The sequence below is a fragment of the Ylistrum balloti genome, unplaced genomic scaffold (genome assembly GCF_031769215.1).
Source record: "Ylistrum balloti isolate Yb309-2 unplaced genomic scaffold, AGI_CSIRO_Ybal_v1 Utg371122, whole genome shotgun sequence".
Lineage (NCBI taxonomy): Eukaryota > Metazoa > Mollusca > Bivalvia > Pectinida > Pectinidae > Ylistrum > Ylistrum balloti.
The window spans coordinates 204,703-223,678 of NW_026782616.1; the positions used below are offsets into that span (position 1 = coordinate 204,703).

The 18,976-nt window shown below is 35.4% G+C and overlaps 1 protein-coding gene across 1 annotated transcript; it reads right to left on the minus strand.

Moving 5' to 3' along the window:
* Positions 1-4,899: 4,899 nt before the first annotated feature.
* Positions 4,900-17,188, minus strand: LOC132560835 (aurora kinase A-like). The gene is made up of 8 exons (XM_060225526.1): positions 17,112-17,188; positions 15,355-15,498; positions 13,467-13,578; positions 10,424-10,503; positions 9,991-10,129; positions 9,550-9,698; positions 9,177-9,408; positions 4,900-7,874 (listed from the first exon to the last, which is right to left on the minus strand). Exons 2-8 carry the CDS (start codon positions 15,495-15,497, stop codon positions 7,782-7,784), a joined length of 948 nt encoding a protein of 315 aa, XP_060081509.1. The 5' UTR covers position 15,498; positions 17,112-17,188; the 3' UTR covers positions 4,900-7,781.
* Positions 17,189-18,976: the final 1,788 nt, after the last annotated feature.

Genomic DNA, 18,976 nt, shown 5'->3' on the forward strand with positions numbered 1-18,976 from the left:
AACGAACCTAAAGAAGCCGATGTAGTCATGGACGAGCAAGACCTACCAGGGGGGGTCTACAAAGAATGGTGAACATGATGGCGACTTGGCAGTTGAAATTTCAATAGACGATTGGGTTGCTGCCATTTACAACACAACATGGTACATTGGTCAGGTCATCGAAGTAGATGAAAACGACGGCGATGTTCTTGTTGACTTTCTGGAGAAATCTGGCAGAGTAGCAACCACGTTCAAAAAGCCTTTCAAACCGGATCAAATATGGATTAAAAAAACAGAATATTTTGCATATTCTGTGCACGCCGCCAGTCCTCGTTGGCAGTCGCGGGAGATCGCTAAAAATTCATGATCTTGACTTGGAACTAATTAATCAAAAATTTGAAATATAACCAATTAGTGCATGTGAGATTTTGTGGCTCTTTCATGGTTTCGATCTGCCTCGTATAGGAATTAGCAAATTCTAACTTCCGTAAAGAAAGCATATTGTTGGCCTAAAATCATTTCCACAATTTTGCAGTGTGAATACAGAAAGTAAATCTCATAAATATACAAATATGAACTAAAAGTAAGACTTTGGCATGTTTCTGAAGCATATAATTTGAACTTATAATGTCTTTATCGAATGTCAATCTGACTTCCGTAACGTTTTAAGATATCCTTTTGAAACGTATATAATTTTGTCTGAAAATTTGTAAATATGTCCAGTTATTGTTAAATGCATTTTTTCCGTTCCAGTTGTTCTAAAGAACTGTATGTTATTCTGTTAGTTTCTTTACCGGTAGGTTGTGTTGTTACCTTCTGACCTCCGTAACTAAAATCCTTCTGTATATAAAACTTGTTGCGCAATCAAATCATCGTTTTGCACAATTATGACACTTTTTAAAATACCCAATGATATCAAAGAGTGAAATAATGGATTGATTGATGCCAATAATGGCATAATAAACGTGCATGATGTTGTTGTTTTGACGAATAATAAAATTACATGAAAAATGTTGTAATGTTTCATGCGATTTCTCATTGTCACAGTGTGTATAATGAACGATATGTATAAAATGTTTTCTAGTCTTTATTCACATCAAGTACTTTATAGAAATCAGAAAAGAAAGGTACGATAAATCCATTACTTTTCTCACCAGTGGTAATAAAATATTTTCTAACCTCCGTAACGACAAATTTTGTTAACTAATTTGTGGTTCAGACATTTTTTGATTTAGAAGAGCCGTGTGTGTGAAAACTTGTCAAATCACTCCCGTAATATTCTACTTCGATTTTAAATACATTCACTGAATAGAAAAACTTTTTTTTATTTTTCATCACTTTTCATACAATAGTGGGTCAATTATTCTGGAATGGCTGATTAACGTATATAAGTATATATATATATACGTGTATAAGTAGCGATTCTTTTTAAATTCTTTATTTTAGCTATCAAATATGTAAAAAAAAAAAAAAAATCTTTTTCAACATGTTCTTGTCAGTAAATCCATATCAACCATTTTTATACAATTTCCTAATTCTAATTTGAAAAAAATGACAATTCTTTCTTGTCTCGATAATCCCTTCGGCCGATGGACACCGAAGGAACTTTATAACGGACAGAAACCATGTGTTTTCATGTCAAATCTCTGTATGTTTCGAATTCTAGACACTGAGCATCTATGTGTCCGCAACGAAAACAATTCTCGATGTCACACTTCGAGGAAAGTAGTCTACCGGTACATCTCTGACACGTTCTAAATGGATTATCGGGACACCTTTTACACTACCGCTCTCGATTTAGATTGATAACTTTGTTTTAGTTTGAAGTTCTATGTATGTGATGTAATTTATGTAATATTGGTGTCTTGATAAAGGGACAGGTTGTCTCGAAAATTTGACTTTGTGCTTGTCCGTACTGTCCGTATAACTTCCTTGATCATATATATATCTATTCCAGTAATACACATCCAACAAACATTTGTTTGTGTTAGGATCCAGTATCAATATTGGACCATACCGTCGATATTACTATATATATGTAACAAACAAAAACTTGACCACACACATTTCATTGAAGATGTTAAAAACACCAGAAACTTGCTACAGGGAAAGCTGTTGTGGGTAATTGTAGGAAATGATTTTGCATTCATAAGTCAGAAAAAGGTACACAAATTAAAATGGCGAACTTTATATCAGCGGTTATCCAAAGAATGTCTAAAGTATCTCAACAAGAACGGGACTGTGTATTGCATCATTGTCGATATATGTGTGATGGTGGAACAGGTTCAAAGGATGACAGCCTTATCAGCATCATATCCGGGAAGGATTAGAGACACGGAGTGTTTACGAGGAGATCTGCTGTGATGTTTTAAAAGTGTGTGTATATGTATTTAAAATGAGTGTTACATATTACGTTGTGTCAAGCCGAACATACCAATCTAAGACACAGTCCGTGTTCTCAGCTTAATACTGGGTCAAAGTACGGACCGTGTGTTTGGGAATTTATACTAAGCAGATACCAGTGGAAAAAACATTACATATCTGTAATTATATCGTGATGTCATATATTAATGTGATCCCAGGACAAGATTGCTTGTATGTAAACGTGCACTTTTGAGTGTGTGTGTGTGTGTTTGTTTGTTTGTTTTTTGCGTTTTGTTAGGTTACCTGAGACAAAGTCTCATGGTGACTTATTATGATACCCTTTTGATACCCCTGCTAAACTTTGAACTTCAAAAAAAATCACTGCACCGATTTTGATAAGTTACACTGATTGTTATAGAAATAATGCCACTGAAGTCAACTAGTGCTTCTCGACAAAGAATTGTTAAACAAAAGTCTACTTTTCTCTCAGTTCTAGTGCGAGGTATATAGAATTAATATATTCGGTAGGTTCGACGTCTTATTCAAACATATCACAATTTCCTAGCCTTTCACAAATAATTGTTAAAATGCCGGGTATCAGGTAACAAAGTAAGCACAGAAATACCCATTTTCCACACACCTTTATAATACAGAAAAGAAAACGGGAAATTATTTCATGACAGTTTTAAAATTTCCAATTTCTGATAGAATTATCTATGACATTAAAACAGGGAAGTTTTGCTAATTAGTGTTCTCTAGTTCTAGTGAATTTAACTGTATTATTGCTTTTGGGAATAAAACAAATGAGGGTCAATATCACATATGAATATGAAGAAATTGGGACACATCATAAAGCATTGACGTATATTATCAGCTTGGCCGTTAGTTGGTTTGTACCTGGTAGTACAACCCGTGATTTACAAAATGTGATGGGATTGTCCTTGCCTGTTAGTATCTTATTGAATTTGACTCCACTAGTATTCACCAAACATGTCTTGATACTTTGTCGTACGTGAACTTACACTGTTATAGTGATTTATTGATATGAATTAACAATACAGACATATTCTATAACGTGGATAAAGAGATGTTTTTATCCATCACGTGGTAAAACACACACAATGTAAAAATAATTTTGGTGTCCTTCATTAAAAACATCTAAGGAAGTCACGTGCGGAGAAAATGCTGTTTATGACAACACAGATAACATTGATCTACTTCCTTGTTTATTAACCATCAGAGGTCATGGAATGGTTGAGTAGGTGGCGACATCGTGTCTGATCACACAGCGTTCATTTCTGACATCCGATAAAAAAAAACTTCCTTTATGTCATGGTAACGCTGTTCCTGATGGAGATAACATTCGAGTAGTACATTTGTACAGGAAGAAAATGGTTATGCGTATGTGTTGTTCGTAATATTTCCTGAAATACCCAGCCCAATAATGATGGTAGGTGGAAGGACAGGACACTACAATAACATTGATTTGTATGCAACGACATCGTTGCTTTAATGGGCCTGATGTCTTTAGGCCTTTCAGCAGATAGATGAAAATATATACCCACGGGAAACTGACACGAATTCCCAACCCACGAACCATATATATGCCTATTATACAATGATTTTGTAATACATATTTATGGTCTGTGGGTTGAAAAATTGTGCCTAGTCCCTGTGTTTATACCTGAATCGGTTGGCCGGGGAAACCTTTACATGAAGATGCCTAATGTAGGAACACGAAAAAAAAAACACAAAAATTGGTCAGGGAAAATGTCAAGAATTGATAGATGCTAAGCTTTTGTGCAAGTTGTATGCCTTTCTCTGTTGACCTTGTGTTTGAGACGGTCTATATAACTATTAATTGTCGTATAACTGGTTTTAGACATCCACAATAATTTTTCAAAACATTCGTTGTTCATGTTCATTGTAAACCAACCAAAATACCTCCTGATTATTTTCTATTGATTTTTTTTTTTTTTTTTTCAGAACATGATCATCTGATAGTGGGCTATTAAAATCGCTCCATGTCCGTCAATAATTAGTCATCATGGATTTTGACCATAACAATTCATGGCTATATCATGGAGGGGTTTTAAATTTCATTTATGAGTCAGGAAGTAGAAAAGAAGTTAAAAGATCTGTTAAAGAGGAAATACAGATGAAATGAAGGTTGATGCCAAATACCTGATAAAAGCATCAGGCAGATCTATGCCATCAATATTTTGTATATTATAACTAGTTGCCAAAAAAAGAATACCTTTCATTGGTAAATTATTTATCTGTGAAGAATATGTCCATAAACACTTTCTAAATCACAATGTTAATGCTTTACATAAATTTATCAACCTTTGAAGGCCTTTTGATTCAATTATTTGTCCAAACATGTTTTCAGTTTATCTTAGACCAATATAAATTCATTAATACAGCTATATCAAAATTACCTGAAACACATTATTTTGATATATTTCAACAGACATTGTGAATTCAACCCTTATATTTAAATATATATATATTGTGCCAAAAATAAGGTCCAACGCATCTGATGATATTGCCTTTTTATTTACATAATAGAAATATGCATGTGTATCAATATCACATTACATCATTTTATTTGTCATACATAACATCAACTTACCAAGAGAAATACGTCATTTATACTCATATATTACTCACACAATGTTACATTCATGATGAACTAAGAATAGCAAATGGCCTCTAAAATTTGTAGTTTTACTTGTTGGGTAAGAGAATGTTTAATTTTGGCATCAACAGCTTTTGCAAAGTAGGAGAACACATAATTAATTTCACAGAAAAAAATGTCATCTAATACACATGAATTTCCTTTCGAAAAGATTTCATCTGAAAATGGAAAAAAGAAAAAAAAAACCCACACAAAGAACAGGCACACAGATATGTTTTACACTGACAATAAGTTCTGGACAGTTCAATGAGAGATCATAGGCATGCTGTGTAATACAATCATGAAATGAATAATAAGAAATACTGGTGTATATATCAACTTCCTAGACAGGCATGGAATATATCTTTGGCAATAAGCAACTTCTAGCACTGCAAACTATATCCAAACAATTCAGTGCCCCCAAATTTGTAATTTTCTTTAATTCAAGACTGCTCTTTGGGAAACTTGTAATATTTTATATCAATGCAAATGCTTTGCTGACTTAGTGGTGTTGGTTAAAAGAAGACCGCAGAAAAAAGTTTAATAACCCTATTTTTATACTGAATTTTTGCTAAACATTTAAATTATATTACAAATGTACGTCGATCAATCTTGTTAGCTCAGATGGAAGTACAGGTCTTATTTATCATAGGGAACGACATGCTCGGGCAGGTGGCCTAATCTACATTTCTGATCCCTGAGGATCACCAACTCTGATCACCTGACACGAGAAGGCACATACATTATAACTGTGCCACCCAATCACAATCAAAACAGCATTCTTATTATTTGTTAATTTGTTAAACAATCGTAAGTTATTTCATTTGATAATTCTATTCAATAAACATACTGGTACCTACATGTCTTCAATAATCCTTGTCAGAATAAGTAGAGAGGAAAGACTTCAGGAAAGTTTAAATAGAAGAAGCAGGTATTTTGGTCCCTTCAGTATCAAGGGGTCATCACCAGTGGGTATATATATTTTAAAAGAGTTAAACACATACAAATGTTTTACATAACTCAATAGCAATATTCGTATAAATCTTTTTAAAATTTGGCATGAAAACAATCATTTGTTTTGTTTTTTCTAATCTGAAAAGGCTATTCAACTTTTCATTACCGAGATGTGTTGCCAATATGTCATCGCCTGTTTAATTACCGTAAGTAGATACACAAATGTGTACCTTAGTCTATTTTTACCAACCTTTATTCTGCTGTCGTTGAAGTCATCACACATACAGTTTTGTTTATATTTATTTACAGAAGTTTGTATCAGATTGATGATTTCTAAATAACCAGTTAAAATACAGTAAATCTATACAAAACGAGTACGATTATGCTTCAAGTTCACACCTTGACATTTTTTTTGCGTATTATGCCTGAAATTAAATGTCTCGCACAAGAGCTTGGTACAGACACTCACTGGTAAAAACCAGAATAGACAAACAGCAAGACATCATCATTACATCAATTTGAAGAGAACATACATAAGGTTAAAATGGTGATATAAGACTTTCAATTAAATGACTATGTAAGCAACACCTGTGACATATTTGATTCCATTTTTGATGAATGATTAAACATGTACTTGATCTGATTTTATGTGCATTCATCATTTAATAACCAAAACAAAACCAAACATCTGATCAAAGACATGTTTAAGGAATGACTTTGTGGGATTAGCAAAACTCCACAAATAACTCTCCTGTTAGCTTGACAGTGGAAGATCCCTGCTCAATGAAAGTAATTGTAAATGAAGAGTTTCATGCAATGAAACCTCCCTAAAGGGTATCTCAAATATTAAGATAATTTTTGTTCAATCCCTTAATGACTGTATTTTATGATGCACTATTAAGACATCCCTGCTAGTCCACTTTAAAAACGACCGGTTTGCATTGATTTTGACCTCACTAATCATATCATAAAATGAAGATATAATAATGACAAGATTTTTTTCCCTATGAAACGACTTAACTTGTGGATACACATCAAATCCAACTAGAGACAATAAATAGCACTGCAATCAATAAAATGTCACGTGTTCCTGTCATTAGTTTAACCTATAGGCCACACAAAACAAATTATGTGATTCTCATAATTTCTATCAAACATTTCACAACATATCAAAAGAATTGAGGTCAATGTACATTTCATGAAAGAAACATTTTTCTTCAGCCAAACTGATCCAGTGTTTTTAAAACCAATAGATTGCTATATTAGACAAGGACTGTTAAATTTAGCATTTCCCTTTAAATGTTACACTTCTGGCATCAAATGATTTTGATATATATCCACAAAAACGTATTCATCATCCCTTATTAAAAAACACTCTTTAACTACTAAAAATATTCACACCTTTTGAGTATCTTGATAACAGTGCAGTATTTCGTGATAAGAATTATTTCAAAAAATTCTTTTGAGTAAAGATATCAACCACCAAAATGTAAAAGGTAAAGAGCAGAAAAAACATGTGGCTGGCATCAGGAGCAGAAATTCCTGAGTAAATGGTATCTAAAGTCAATAAATTATCACAATATACAACGTCTCCTCTCTCCCACGGTGTCAAGGATGTCTTTGTGATCCATACCACTTCCACAAGATACATCAATAATCTCCTTCAACATCCAAAACCTGGAATTTCCGTTGCATAAGTTACACAGGTAACCTCCACTTCTTGAAAATAAAGACATGTCTATCCTGAGAATACAGACATGTTGTCCTGACGATCACAAAAATGCTTTAGAGAAAGAATTATAGACTAGGATGTTACAGGATGTAAATTGTCTTTGATCCAGGGATGTTCCAGCACTTTGTCTAAAGTAATCCGCTGATTTGGATCACGTTTCAGCAGCTGAAAACAGAAAAAACATAGGAATCATGTGTAAGAAAAAACTTCATAAAAATATAAACAAGTAAGTATTGAGCAAGAGGCACATGGGCCTATGAAGACCTATATATGAAAGAGGCCAAATAGACCTACATCGCTCAACTACTCTACAGTTTACAAAGTAGACATCGTCTGTTCATAAAAACATTTTCCGCAAACTTGATATCCTCTCCATAATACAAACTACTACACTAATACCATGATTCAGGACCTATTGCTTGTTGAAAAAGAGAATTTAAAGATCTCGACTCATTTGATCCCAGAGACCTTAAGGTTGGTCAAGGTTAATGATTTAAATAAATTAAAAAAATTGTCAAAGTAATTAATTTAAAGAAGCTTGGTAGTGCGTTATCCAAGCATGCTACAGAGCCAATATCAGCACCCTGAGCCTTTTGGTTACTAAGAAGAAGTTGTTTAAAGATTTTGACACATCTGTCTCCAGAGACCTTGGAAATGGGTCAAGGTTAATCACATAAATGAATTTGGAAGCCTTTCATCCAATCATCTTAGACCATCACTACAGCATCCTAGACCTTTTACTTAACGAGAAGTTGTTTAAAGATTTCAACAAATTTGACCCCTGTATCCTTCAAAGTGGGTCAAATAAACTCATTTGAAAAAACTTGAGGGCCCTTCAACCCCTCATCCTATAGGCCAAATATCAGCATCCTTGGCATGTTAGTTATTGAGAAGTCATTAAAAACCTTTAAACATATTAAATCCCTGTGACCGTGAAAGTGGGTCAAGGTCACCCTTTTAAACTTTGTACCCTTTATCCTATCATGCTACAAGCCAAACAAAAGAACCTTTGGCCTTTTGATTATTGTGAAGAAGACATTTGAATGGAAAGGTGATGCATGGCACATGATGACAGAGAAAAAAGCTAATACTCAATCTGAAACACTTGATTATATGACAAAAGATAGGAGAAAAGTGAAGCAGTCAAGGATATCTTATTGTGATTCATCAAAGAGCTATGATTAATTAAATCCACGAGAACATTATTTTTATTGCAATCTTCAAATCATTCTATATATGATTAAAAGTGATAGTTATTCACAATCCGTTTCAGTAACAGAGGGTAAGGCAAGTACTCCTAAAATGTGTTACAGTCCTACTGGAAATTTGCAGCTATAATCTGGAAAATAGAATTGTACACTAATAACTAACTTCAAGACAGAAAGCAAGAAGTTGACTTTTGAATGTTAATAGAAATTCCATTGTAATAAGATTTTAAACAGCATAAGAGTGTGATTCACTTCTTACATTTGTGATAAGATTTTTAGCTGGAGAAGATACATATGGTGGGAACTGAAGATCAACTTTCGTTATCCGTCTGTATGTGTCAGAATTCGTCTCTGCCTCAAATGGAGGCTTTCCCACAAGGAACTCGTAACATAGCACACCAAGGCTCCACAGATCCACCTTTTCGTCGTGAAGTTTGCCCTCAATCATTTCTGGTGGTAGGTAATCTAATGTGCCACACAATGTGGTCCTCCTGGAGGAAATAAATTTTAGATAAATGTAACATATGCCGTCATGGATCTACACTATTTGCAACATTGATATATTTGCCACATGTTTATATATTCAACATAAATCCTCACTATATTCAGATCAGTACAGATAATTCCCTTACCTGGATGATGGTGCATGGACTGACCAGCCAAAGTCAGCAATTTTGAGGTCCCCTGTATGACCGAGAAGGAGGTTTTCTGGTTTGATGTCTCTGTGGATGACCTTTTTACTGTGGCAATACTGCAAGGCGCTGGCCAACTGGTTTATATACTGAAGATATATAAACAATGTCAGGCAATCAACAATTATTTCTCTTTAAAGAGAGACTTTGTTGAACAGATTGAACATGCTTCACAATAAAAATGACAAGAAATCAGACTTTTAGAGTCTGAAATACACACTTTTATTATCCACTAAGCTTCTTCTTGTTGAAAAATAGATTTTTGGGAAATTTTCCTTTGTTATGTAATCTTTTGTTAGGATATTTAAGTGTAACTTTGGACTTAACACATGCTACTTTTTATCTATAAATAAAAACTGCATGAAACCAGATATAGCTTACATTAACTGTTCTCTTCTCATCAAATCTTTTGTCCTTCATCAGCTCCTTGTAAAGCTCTCCTTTAGGTGCATACTCCAGGATGAGATAAACACGGGATTTGTCATGGAAATATCCAAACAACCTCAAGATGTTTGGATGTCTACAAAATTGGATCATAACTTTGTAATATACATCTGCATAAAATAGAATTAATATCTGATCATAGTTCCAAGTTCTGGTTGATAGACATTGATCTGTCCTTAGTTTTTTATTGACATTCCATACTAATATGATAAGAATACTGAAGAAAAACTATTTCTACAGCAAATGAATATATGACTGTAATATCTACATGGTAAATAAGGTTACTACCCTGTAAACCCACACCTCTATTACTCCTGTTAGGTACTTGATCAGTGAATATTGTCTGTTGACTTATCAGCTTTGTGCTTACCTCAGATGGGACTGTATTTCTATCTCTCGTCGAAGCTGATGCTCAACACCAGCTTTCTGTAATTGTGACTTAAATAGCACCTGCAAATATTACAACAAATCCGTAACATCAACAGAACGTTTTATGCTCATGATACCAATTAAACATCCATAAAATATATATGTCACTGACATATGACTAATGGTATACTTTTACATTAATGAATACTCTTTTCACAAGCCTGGGAATAATTCCATAACTTACTTGAGAATATGAACGTATGCTAGGGCCTGCCTTAAACCCCTCCCCCACCATCCAAGAACAGGCTGACAAGTAACCTCTGGGTGTTCTCTCCTTGCCTGTACTTTACTGACAACAGAGACCCATTATCATTTGTTTGTCGATACAGTGCAGCACAGTCAAAATATAATGGGCATTGGTTTGTCTCTGTTACAGATCAATTAAGGGTGTTTATAAATAACAAGCATCTCTGTGGTACTGTTTACATAATATCTACAGTCCCATACGTTTTCTTTAAAATTAGATTATATCGTTTACTGAGTGTTATTTAATATTTTGTACACACTGTTTAAAAAAATAAAAAATATTGTCAACTGAAATGGAATCATTTCATTATATCCATAGAATGCAGAAGTGTCAGCATTCAGTTAGCTGGTCACATTACACCACCATAGGGATTCACTGAAGGTATGGAAGGATTACACCACCATAGGGATTCACTAAAAATATGGAAGGATTACACCACCATAGGGATTCACTAAAAATATGGAAGGATTACACCACCATAGAATTCACTGAAGGTATGGAAGGATTACACCACCATAGAGATTCACAGAAGGTATGGAAGGATTACACCACCATAGGGATTCACAGAAGGTATGGAAGGATTACACCACCATAGGGATTCACTGAAGGTATGGAAGGATTACACCACCATAGGGATTCACTGAAGGTACGGAAGGATTACACCACCATAGGGATTCACTGAAGGTATGGAAGGATTACACCACCATAGGGATTCACAGAAGGTATGGAAGGATTACACCACCATAGGGATTCACTGAAGGTACGGAAGGATTACACCATGATAGGGATTCACTGAAGGTATGGAAGAATTACACCACCATAGGGATTCACTGAAGGTATGGAAGGATTACACCACCATAGGGATTCACTGAATGTATGGAAGGATTACACCACCATAGGGATTCACTGAAGGTATGGAAGGATTACACCACCATAGGGATTCACTGAAGGTATGGAAGGATTACACCACCATAGGGATTCACAGAAGGTATGGAAGGATTACACCACCATAGGGATTCACTGAAGGTATGGAAGGATTACACCACCATAGGGATTCACTGAAGGTATGGAAGGATTACACCACCATAGGGATTCACAGAAGGTATGGAAGGATTACACCACCATAGGGATTCACTGAAGGTATGGAAGGATTACACCACCATAGGGATTCACTGAAGGTATGGAAGGATTACACCACCATAGGGATTCACTGAAGGTATGGAAGGATTACACCACCATAGGGATTCACTGAAGGTATGGAAGGATTACACCACCATAGGGATTCACTGAAGGTATGGAAGGATTACACCACCATAGGGATTCACAGAAGGTATGGAAGGATTACACCACCATAGGGATTCACTGAAGGTACGGAAGGATTACACCATGATAGGGATTCACTGAAGGTATGGAAGAATTACACCACCATAGGGATTCACTGAAGGTATGGAAGGATTACACCACCATAGGGATTCACTGAAGGTATGGAAGGATTACACCACCATAGGGATTCACTGAAGGTATGGAAGGATTACACCACCATAGGGATTCACAGAAGGTATGGAAGGATTACACCACCATAGGGATTCACTGAACGTACGGAAGGATTACACCATGATAGGGATTCACTGAAGGTATGGAAGAATTACACCACCATAGGGATTCACTGAAGGTATGGAAGGATTACACCACCATAGAGATTCACAGAAGGTATGGAAGGATTACACCACCATAGGGGATTCACAGAAGGTATGGAAGGATTACACCACCATAGGGATTCACTGAAGGTACGGAAGGATTACACCACCATAGGGATTCACTGAAGGTATGGAAGGATTACACCACCATAGGGATTCACTGAAGGTATGGAAGGATTACACCACCATAGGGATTCACTGAAGGTATGGAAGGGTTACACCACCATAGGGATTCACTGAAGGTATGGAAGGATTACACCACCGTAGGGATTCACTGAAGGTATGGAAGGATTACACCACCATAGGGATTCACTGAAGGTATGGAAGGATTACACCACCGTAGGGATTCACACCACCGTAGGGATTCACTGAAGGTATGGAAGGATTACACCACCATAGGGATTCACTGAAGGTATGGAAGGATTACACCACCATAGGGATTCACTGAAGGTATGGAAGGATTACACCACCGTAGGGATTCACTGAAGGTATGGAAGGATTACACCACCATAGGGATTCACTGAAGGTATGGAAGGATTACACCACCGTAGGGATTCACTGAAGGTATGGAAGGATTACACCACCGTAGGGATTCACTGAAGGTATGGAAGGATTACACCACCATAGGGATTCACTGAAGGTATGGAAGGATTACACCACCATAGGGATTCACTGAAGGTATGGAAGGATTACACCACCGTAGGGATTCACTGAAGGTATGGAAGGATTACACCACCATAGGGATTCACTGAAGGTATGGAAGGATTACACCACCGTAGGGATTCACTGAAGGTATGGAAGGATTACACCACCATAGGGATTCACTGAAGGTATGGAAGGATTACACCACCATAGGGATTCACAGAAGGTATGGAAGGATTACACCACCATAGGGATTCACTGTTAAACTTAACAGAAAACGTGGGGATACCAATGTCATATGAGGGTATGAAAACACATGACATTCAGAATATTTCACTATTCTTTTTAAAGAATGAAGGTATTAAATATGCCATAACGGAATGGAAGGTTGGTCTCACCTTAAGTGCAACAACATATTTAGTCGATTTCTCTCTGGCCAGATATACATTCCCAAACTTTCCTTTACCCAATGGTCTTCCTATATCAAAGTCTTCCAAAGTCCATTTTTTCCTGAAATTAGAAAAAGAATACACTGATATCTGTTGATTGCAGTATTACAATTTAGACTTCTGATCACAGAAACTAATAACAGTTTGAAGTTCCATTCTCAGAAACTATATCTGATTAGGTGGCCTTTATCTAAAGGCATTAGAAACCTTCTCAAATTAGTCAAGAATCATTTGGCAACTCTTCGCTTTTTAGCTAATACAAAGACTTTTTATCCATCATTACTTCTAAAAGGGCAATATATTGTTCTAAATAAAGTAACAGTTCTTCAACACATGTGCAGCCAGTTCCTTCTGAACTATAAGCTGTGGATGTTAAGTCCCATTATATCATTGGCTGACAGTTTTGGTTTCCCATGTTGTTTAATTATTAACTGTTTTGTTTATTTCACAACAAATTCTGACAGCATATTCCAATATGGATCTGCAACAAATTTGTTAATACCAAATTTTGGAAAAAGAAAACATTTTCTTCACTGTAACATCTGTTTCATATAAACAATATTGAATAAAAAAGTGTCTATACAGTCTTTAGTACACAGTACATATCTCCTTTTAGGGAAAACATGTCCATAAGTATTGTGAAACTATATTTTAAAGGAAGACTTGTAATTTGATTAAAATTTTGTACTTTGTTGTTTCTCTCCTTAAATGTACAAAAACACAAGTGCAAATATGTAAAACATAAAGTGAGGAATTCCTTGGCAGTGATAAATATATATGCCAGTCCTAATTCCTGTGCTCTAAAATTTTGATGGGAATAGAATGATAACTGGAATTCAAATTCAAACTATCATTGTGAGGTCCAGTGTTTTTAGCAATATACAGTGCAACCTCCCTAAACTTCACAAAACAAATCACCTCTTGATACCAAACACAATAGCCATGTACGGAATGATGACCTCTTTATCATAGTAATAAAGACTTTCCCAATATCGATACCTCTCAATACCAGGGCTCTCACACCCCATTTTGGGACTGGGGCCCGGGGGCCTTAGAATTGGGGAAAATAATGGTGTTTTCCTTAGAATTGGGAAAACTTGGGGTCTAAATTGGGGAAAAAAAGATACTATTTTGCATTGGGAATGGGGCCGAATATCGGCTCCAAATCTGGCAGATAGAGAGCCCTGAATACTGAACCAATTTTATGTCCGAAATGATTGAAACAAATTGAAAATCACTTCACCAAAGCAAGGAACACAGATAAATTGAAAATAAGTACTGATGCAGAGTTAGAAAACTGCAGTTTATCATCTAAATTGTGGCTAATTAAATGATGTTATTTTAACACATACAGAATGAAAATATTAATCAAGTGTTATTTCAGAGGACAACTTTTCTTACTGATTAGCAAAAATATATATTCGTTAAATATATAGGTTGGTTAGACTTTCGGATAAGCCAACCTCCGACCAGGGCTTTGTTGCTCCTTAAGTAACATTACTTTGAGATTGCCAGGCAATGAGCAGATTTCATTTCTACGAAGGCCAAATGTAGTATACAATTATCACTATAAAGTTGCAATGTAAATGCTGAATGTGAATGGAATTGTTAAAATTATATTAAAGTCAGGACCGGTCAACTTGCTTCACTTCCACAAACTGAACCCTCTCTAAACTGGCCCAATATTCATGTCCCATACATGGTCAGTTTGAAGAAGTTTCATCGTAGTTGAAAAGGGCTCACGAATATATACTGTCGATTCATCACTGCCCTGGTCAACAAAATGTTAAACCTAGACAACCATTATTTTGAGAATTTTTGAGAGAATTTCTTTCACCTTGCTGCTTCCGTCACAGATGTAGTTTGAGTTTTCTCCTTGGTCTTGGCTCCACCACTTGTACTTGGTTTGACTGCAGCAGTGAGATCTGGACCACTAGAACTGTTGACAGGTTTCAGTACTCGGCCAGGCTCTGCAGCCATCCTATAAAACACAGAGAAAAGCAATTTCAGATTTTACTAGAAGTTAAATGGTAAAAATTCTGGTTTACTGACAATGTCAATTCATAATAAGCAGACCATTAGCTTTTATACTAACTCATTAAGGATATCCCAAGTAAAGTTTTTAGGATTCTTGAAATGCATCCCCCATGAAAATTGTAAGAATGTCTCACACAACAATATTCATTAATTCAATAAAGTGATTATGCATATAATCAATATGAAATTTTGATGAAAATCCAAGGATATCTCACAAGTGGGTGACAGCCTCAGAGGACATGTTCAGTTGAAATGCTAGAGCTAATTATGTTTGCCATAGTTTCAATAAAATTGTGAGTGTTTACATGAATTGTATCATGATTTCACCTCTGAAAGCTGCCAGATACCATCAGTGTGGATAAACAAAGTTCCAAGATGTTGCAGACATTGCATGATCCATGCAAGTTGGCAAATGTTATATATAGAAACTTTTCTCTAAAATCAACATAAAGACAAATTAACATCACCACAAATGCAAACATTTCTGGTCAGCTGACAATAGGTCATGAAACTGCTGACATGAAGCAGCTGTCAAACCTTATTTTGTTTATGATCAGTATCAGTGAATGTCAGTTTCATTGGAAATAAAATCAAAATTAACTTATAAAGGACGAAAAACCAACAAAACACAAAGGAAATTCATACGGAAACTATATCTAATACAAATTCCATGAAATTCAAGCTCATTTCCGAAAGTCATGGCCTCTCTATATGAAATTTAAGGCCCTCTAAGACTTTAATGTCATTTCCAAGGCTTTTCAAGACTAGGAATTGTTTAAAGAGCTTTTCAAGGCCTGTATGAAGCCTGATACAGTAGACATAGCTCTAATAAAGATTATATGAAAATTTGAATTTATAGATATGCCCATTTTAATTTCATAATCGTCTGTTTTTGAAGTAGTTATTGTTAAAAGGACACCTTTAGCATTATATTGACAGAACAATTAGTTTCACGTATGAACTCTATTTTGGGATTCTCCATTTTGTTGAAACCAACCAAATCTGTGTACAAGAATAAATTATGATATCAGTAGGATTAACTACATTTTCAAGTGAACTCGGGTCAGAGAGGTTGATCTAGATCCCAATTCTAATTAGCTTGCATGCAAGCTTAAGATCTGTTTCCATGTGGGTGGACATCTCTCTGTCTACTCCGATTCGTTTATTCCCTGCTGTCACTTTTAGACATTTCTTTTACCAAATGCTTGCTTTCATTTTTTTCTTTGCAAGAGGCGAGATATTGAGTGGGGAGTGTTATCAAAATGAATAGCCATCCACTTTCTGCTATGTATGTATTTACATCTTTCATGATAAAGTGATGACAATATTATCGACCCGACATATATATGAATTAGCCACTTATACCAGACTGAAAATTAGAAAATAATTATCGTAAACAGATTTTATCTGGGTGCCCTGAATGTGCTTCATGCAAAACACATATCATGATCATCCGCCATTAGAACAAGATCATGCATGATCGAGAATCTTAATCGATGTCAAATATATTTATCTTCACGAGTGTAGATGGTTTGTTTAGTAATATTTAACTATTACCTGATGAACTGTCACTGTTGATCACTACAGGTGAAGAACAACCCTATACCTAGGCTGCAACTGCTTGAACTAGCTAAAATGTGTGTGTCAACATTGGTGCTAATCCGTGCGATTTCCCGTATTCGATGTTTGAAATTCGTGTCGGACTTTCTGATTGGTCACTGTTCATCAATGAGGAAGTAAAACAGACTTTCATTGGATTTTATTCATTTGTTGTTTGAAAATATAATAGATAAGCAACTACGCTTTTATATCAGATTTGATTAACAGAAGATGACCATAACAATGAACTATTTTCGAAATAAAAAATTCATAATATTATTTTCTATGTTAATTATAAAGTTAAAAACGATAAACGGTATTAAATATCCGCAAAAATAAGTCTAAGAAAATGTTTAGCTCAAACAATCGCCAATATCAAAATTCATTTAACTAAAGCATATTATTTTTATCAATATATAAGCTAAGGTCAACTAAAAAAATCCACGGTGCTTAATTTACTAAAACGGTTAGATTTAAGCCAATATACAAGTTGACGAGGCATATAGGTCTCTGTAAAATATCTCAGGCTAAGTCAGGGACCACAAAACATAATGCATTTGTAATAATCGTTAGACGTAAAACTGTAATACTAATTTAAGTCCATGAAATTCTCGGTACACATAGTACACTAAGGTTTTTCAAATACCCCAATACGTCACCAGTTATGAGGTCCCTGTGCCCTACTTATATAGCAATTGTAGGTTTACAAATGAAAGTTGAATGCAAATTTCCTCTTGTATTTTCCATGTTTGTTATGTGACAATAATACAGAACTGGTTTTACCCTAGATATAATTAGAGCTCTCTACATGCGTGATCTTGAAGGATGGAATAATCAGGTGATGACTTTTCTTGTCAGGTCGACGAGAAAATGTCTGCGTTGTTTGCCGTGTTATTAAGATAAGACATCGTTCACGAATTACGTATAGTATGACATCGTGGTGTCCATCCCGCTACTACAGACAGCGACACGTAAGCGATGGGGAATGATGAGGCGTTCATGTAAATAATTGAATTTTCTAATTTTGCAGATATAACACGTACAGCCTGTTATCAAAACTGAGACTTGTGCGTTTTTCCTAATATCTTTTCTGTTCATTTGTATGTCGCTTTTTCCAATTATTTTGAAAACGTTTGTGTCGATATTGACATTTTAACAGTTTCTCACACAAAAAGTCTCATAAAAGTGTAGGATCCGTTAACACTTCCTGTAAAACATCATCGCCAGTGAATTGAAAATCACAACAGAAAAGTGATAATTTCTGACGACGTCGAAGCTCCATGACATGTGAATAAACGTAATTTTTAAGCGTGACGTCAAAATCCAACGTCATTGATTCAAAACGTTGGCAACTTGGAAATTTTCTGTGGCAGTGAAAAGGATACTATATCTTTATTTTACGCTCCTGGTTGATGTAACAAAACAATGCTCAACAAATTGTTTTGAAAAATGATAAAGAACGTACATTTAAATTACATATGATTAGGTAAGCGTTATGCTGATAGTGGAATTGTGGAAATTTGTGTCGTTAAGTTAATTGACCTGTATTTACAAATCATGAGTCAAGCGATGAAAAAATGTTTACTTCCAAAGCAAATGACACCCTTGATGTATTTGTTTTGCTGTTTGAGGAATTTAACGTCCAGAGAGATTTTTAGACACTGACCAGGAAGTGCTGGCTGAGTGCCAGTGGTTAGAGGGATAAATAGAAGCGGCTGTCTAAGCACGGACAGTTAGCGGCCACAACTCTGAGACTGGTGACATCTGGCTTGTGGAAAGCCGCTCGGGACTCCGGTTACAAACTTCTATGAGCTGTGTATGCT

What these genes read in the sequence shown, in the direction of transcription:
- LOC132560835 (XM_060225526.1), bottom strand. Translation starts at nt 15,497, where the DNA reads ATGGCTGCAGAGCCTGGCCGAGTACTGAAACCTGTCAACAGTTCTAGT. An exon ending in TCTGTGACGGAAGCAGCAAG is followed by an intron (nt 13,579 to 15,354) that starts GTGAAAGAAATT and finishes TTCTAATTTCAG; the next exon opens with GAAAAAATGGACTTTGGAAG. An exon ending in AATATGTTGTTGCACTTAAG is followed by an intron (nt 10,504 to 13,466) that starts GTGAGACCAACC and finishes TAATATTTGCAG; the next exon opens with GTGCTATTTAAGTCACAATT.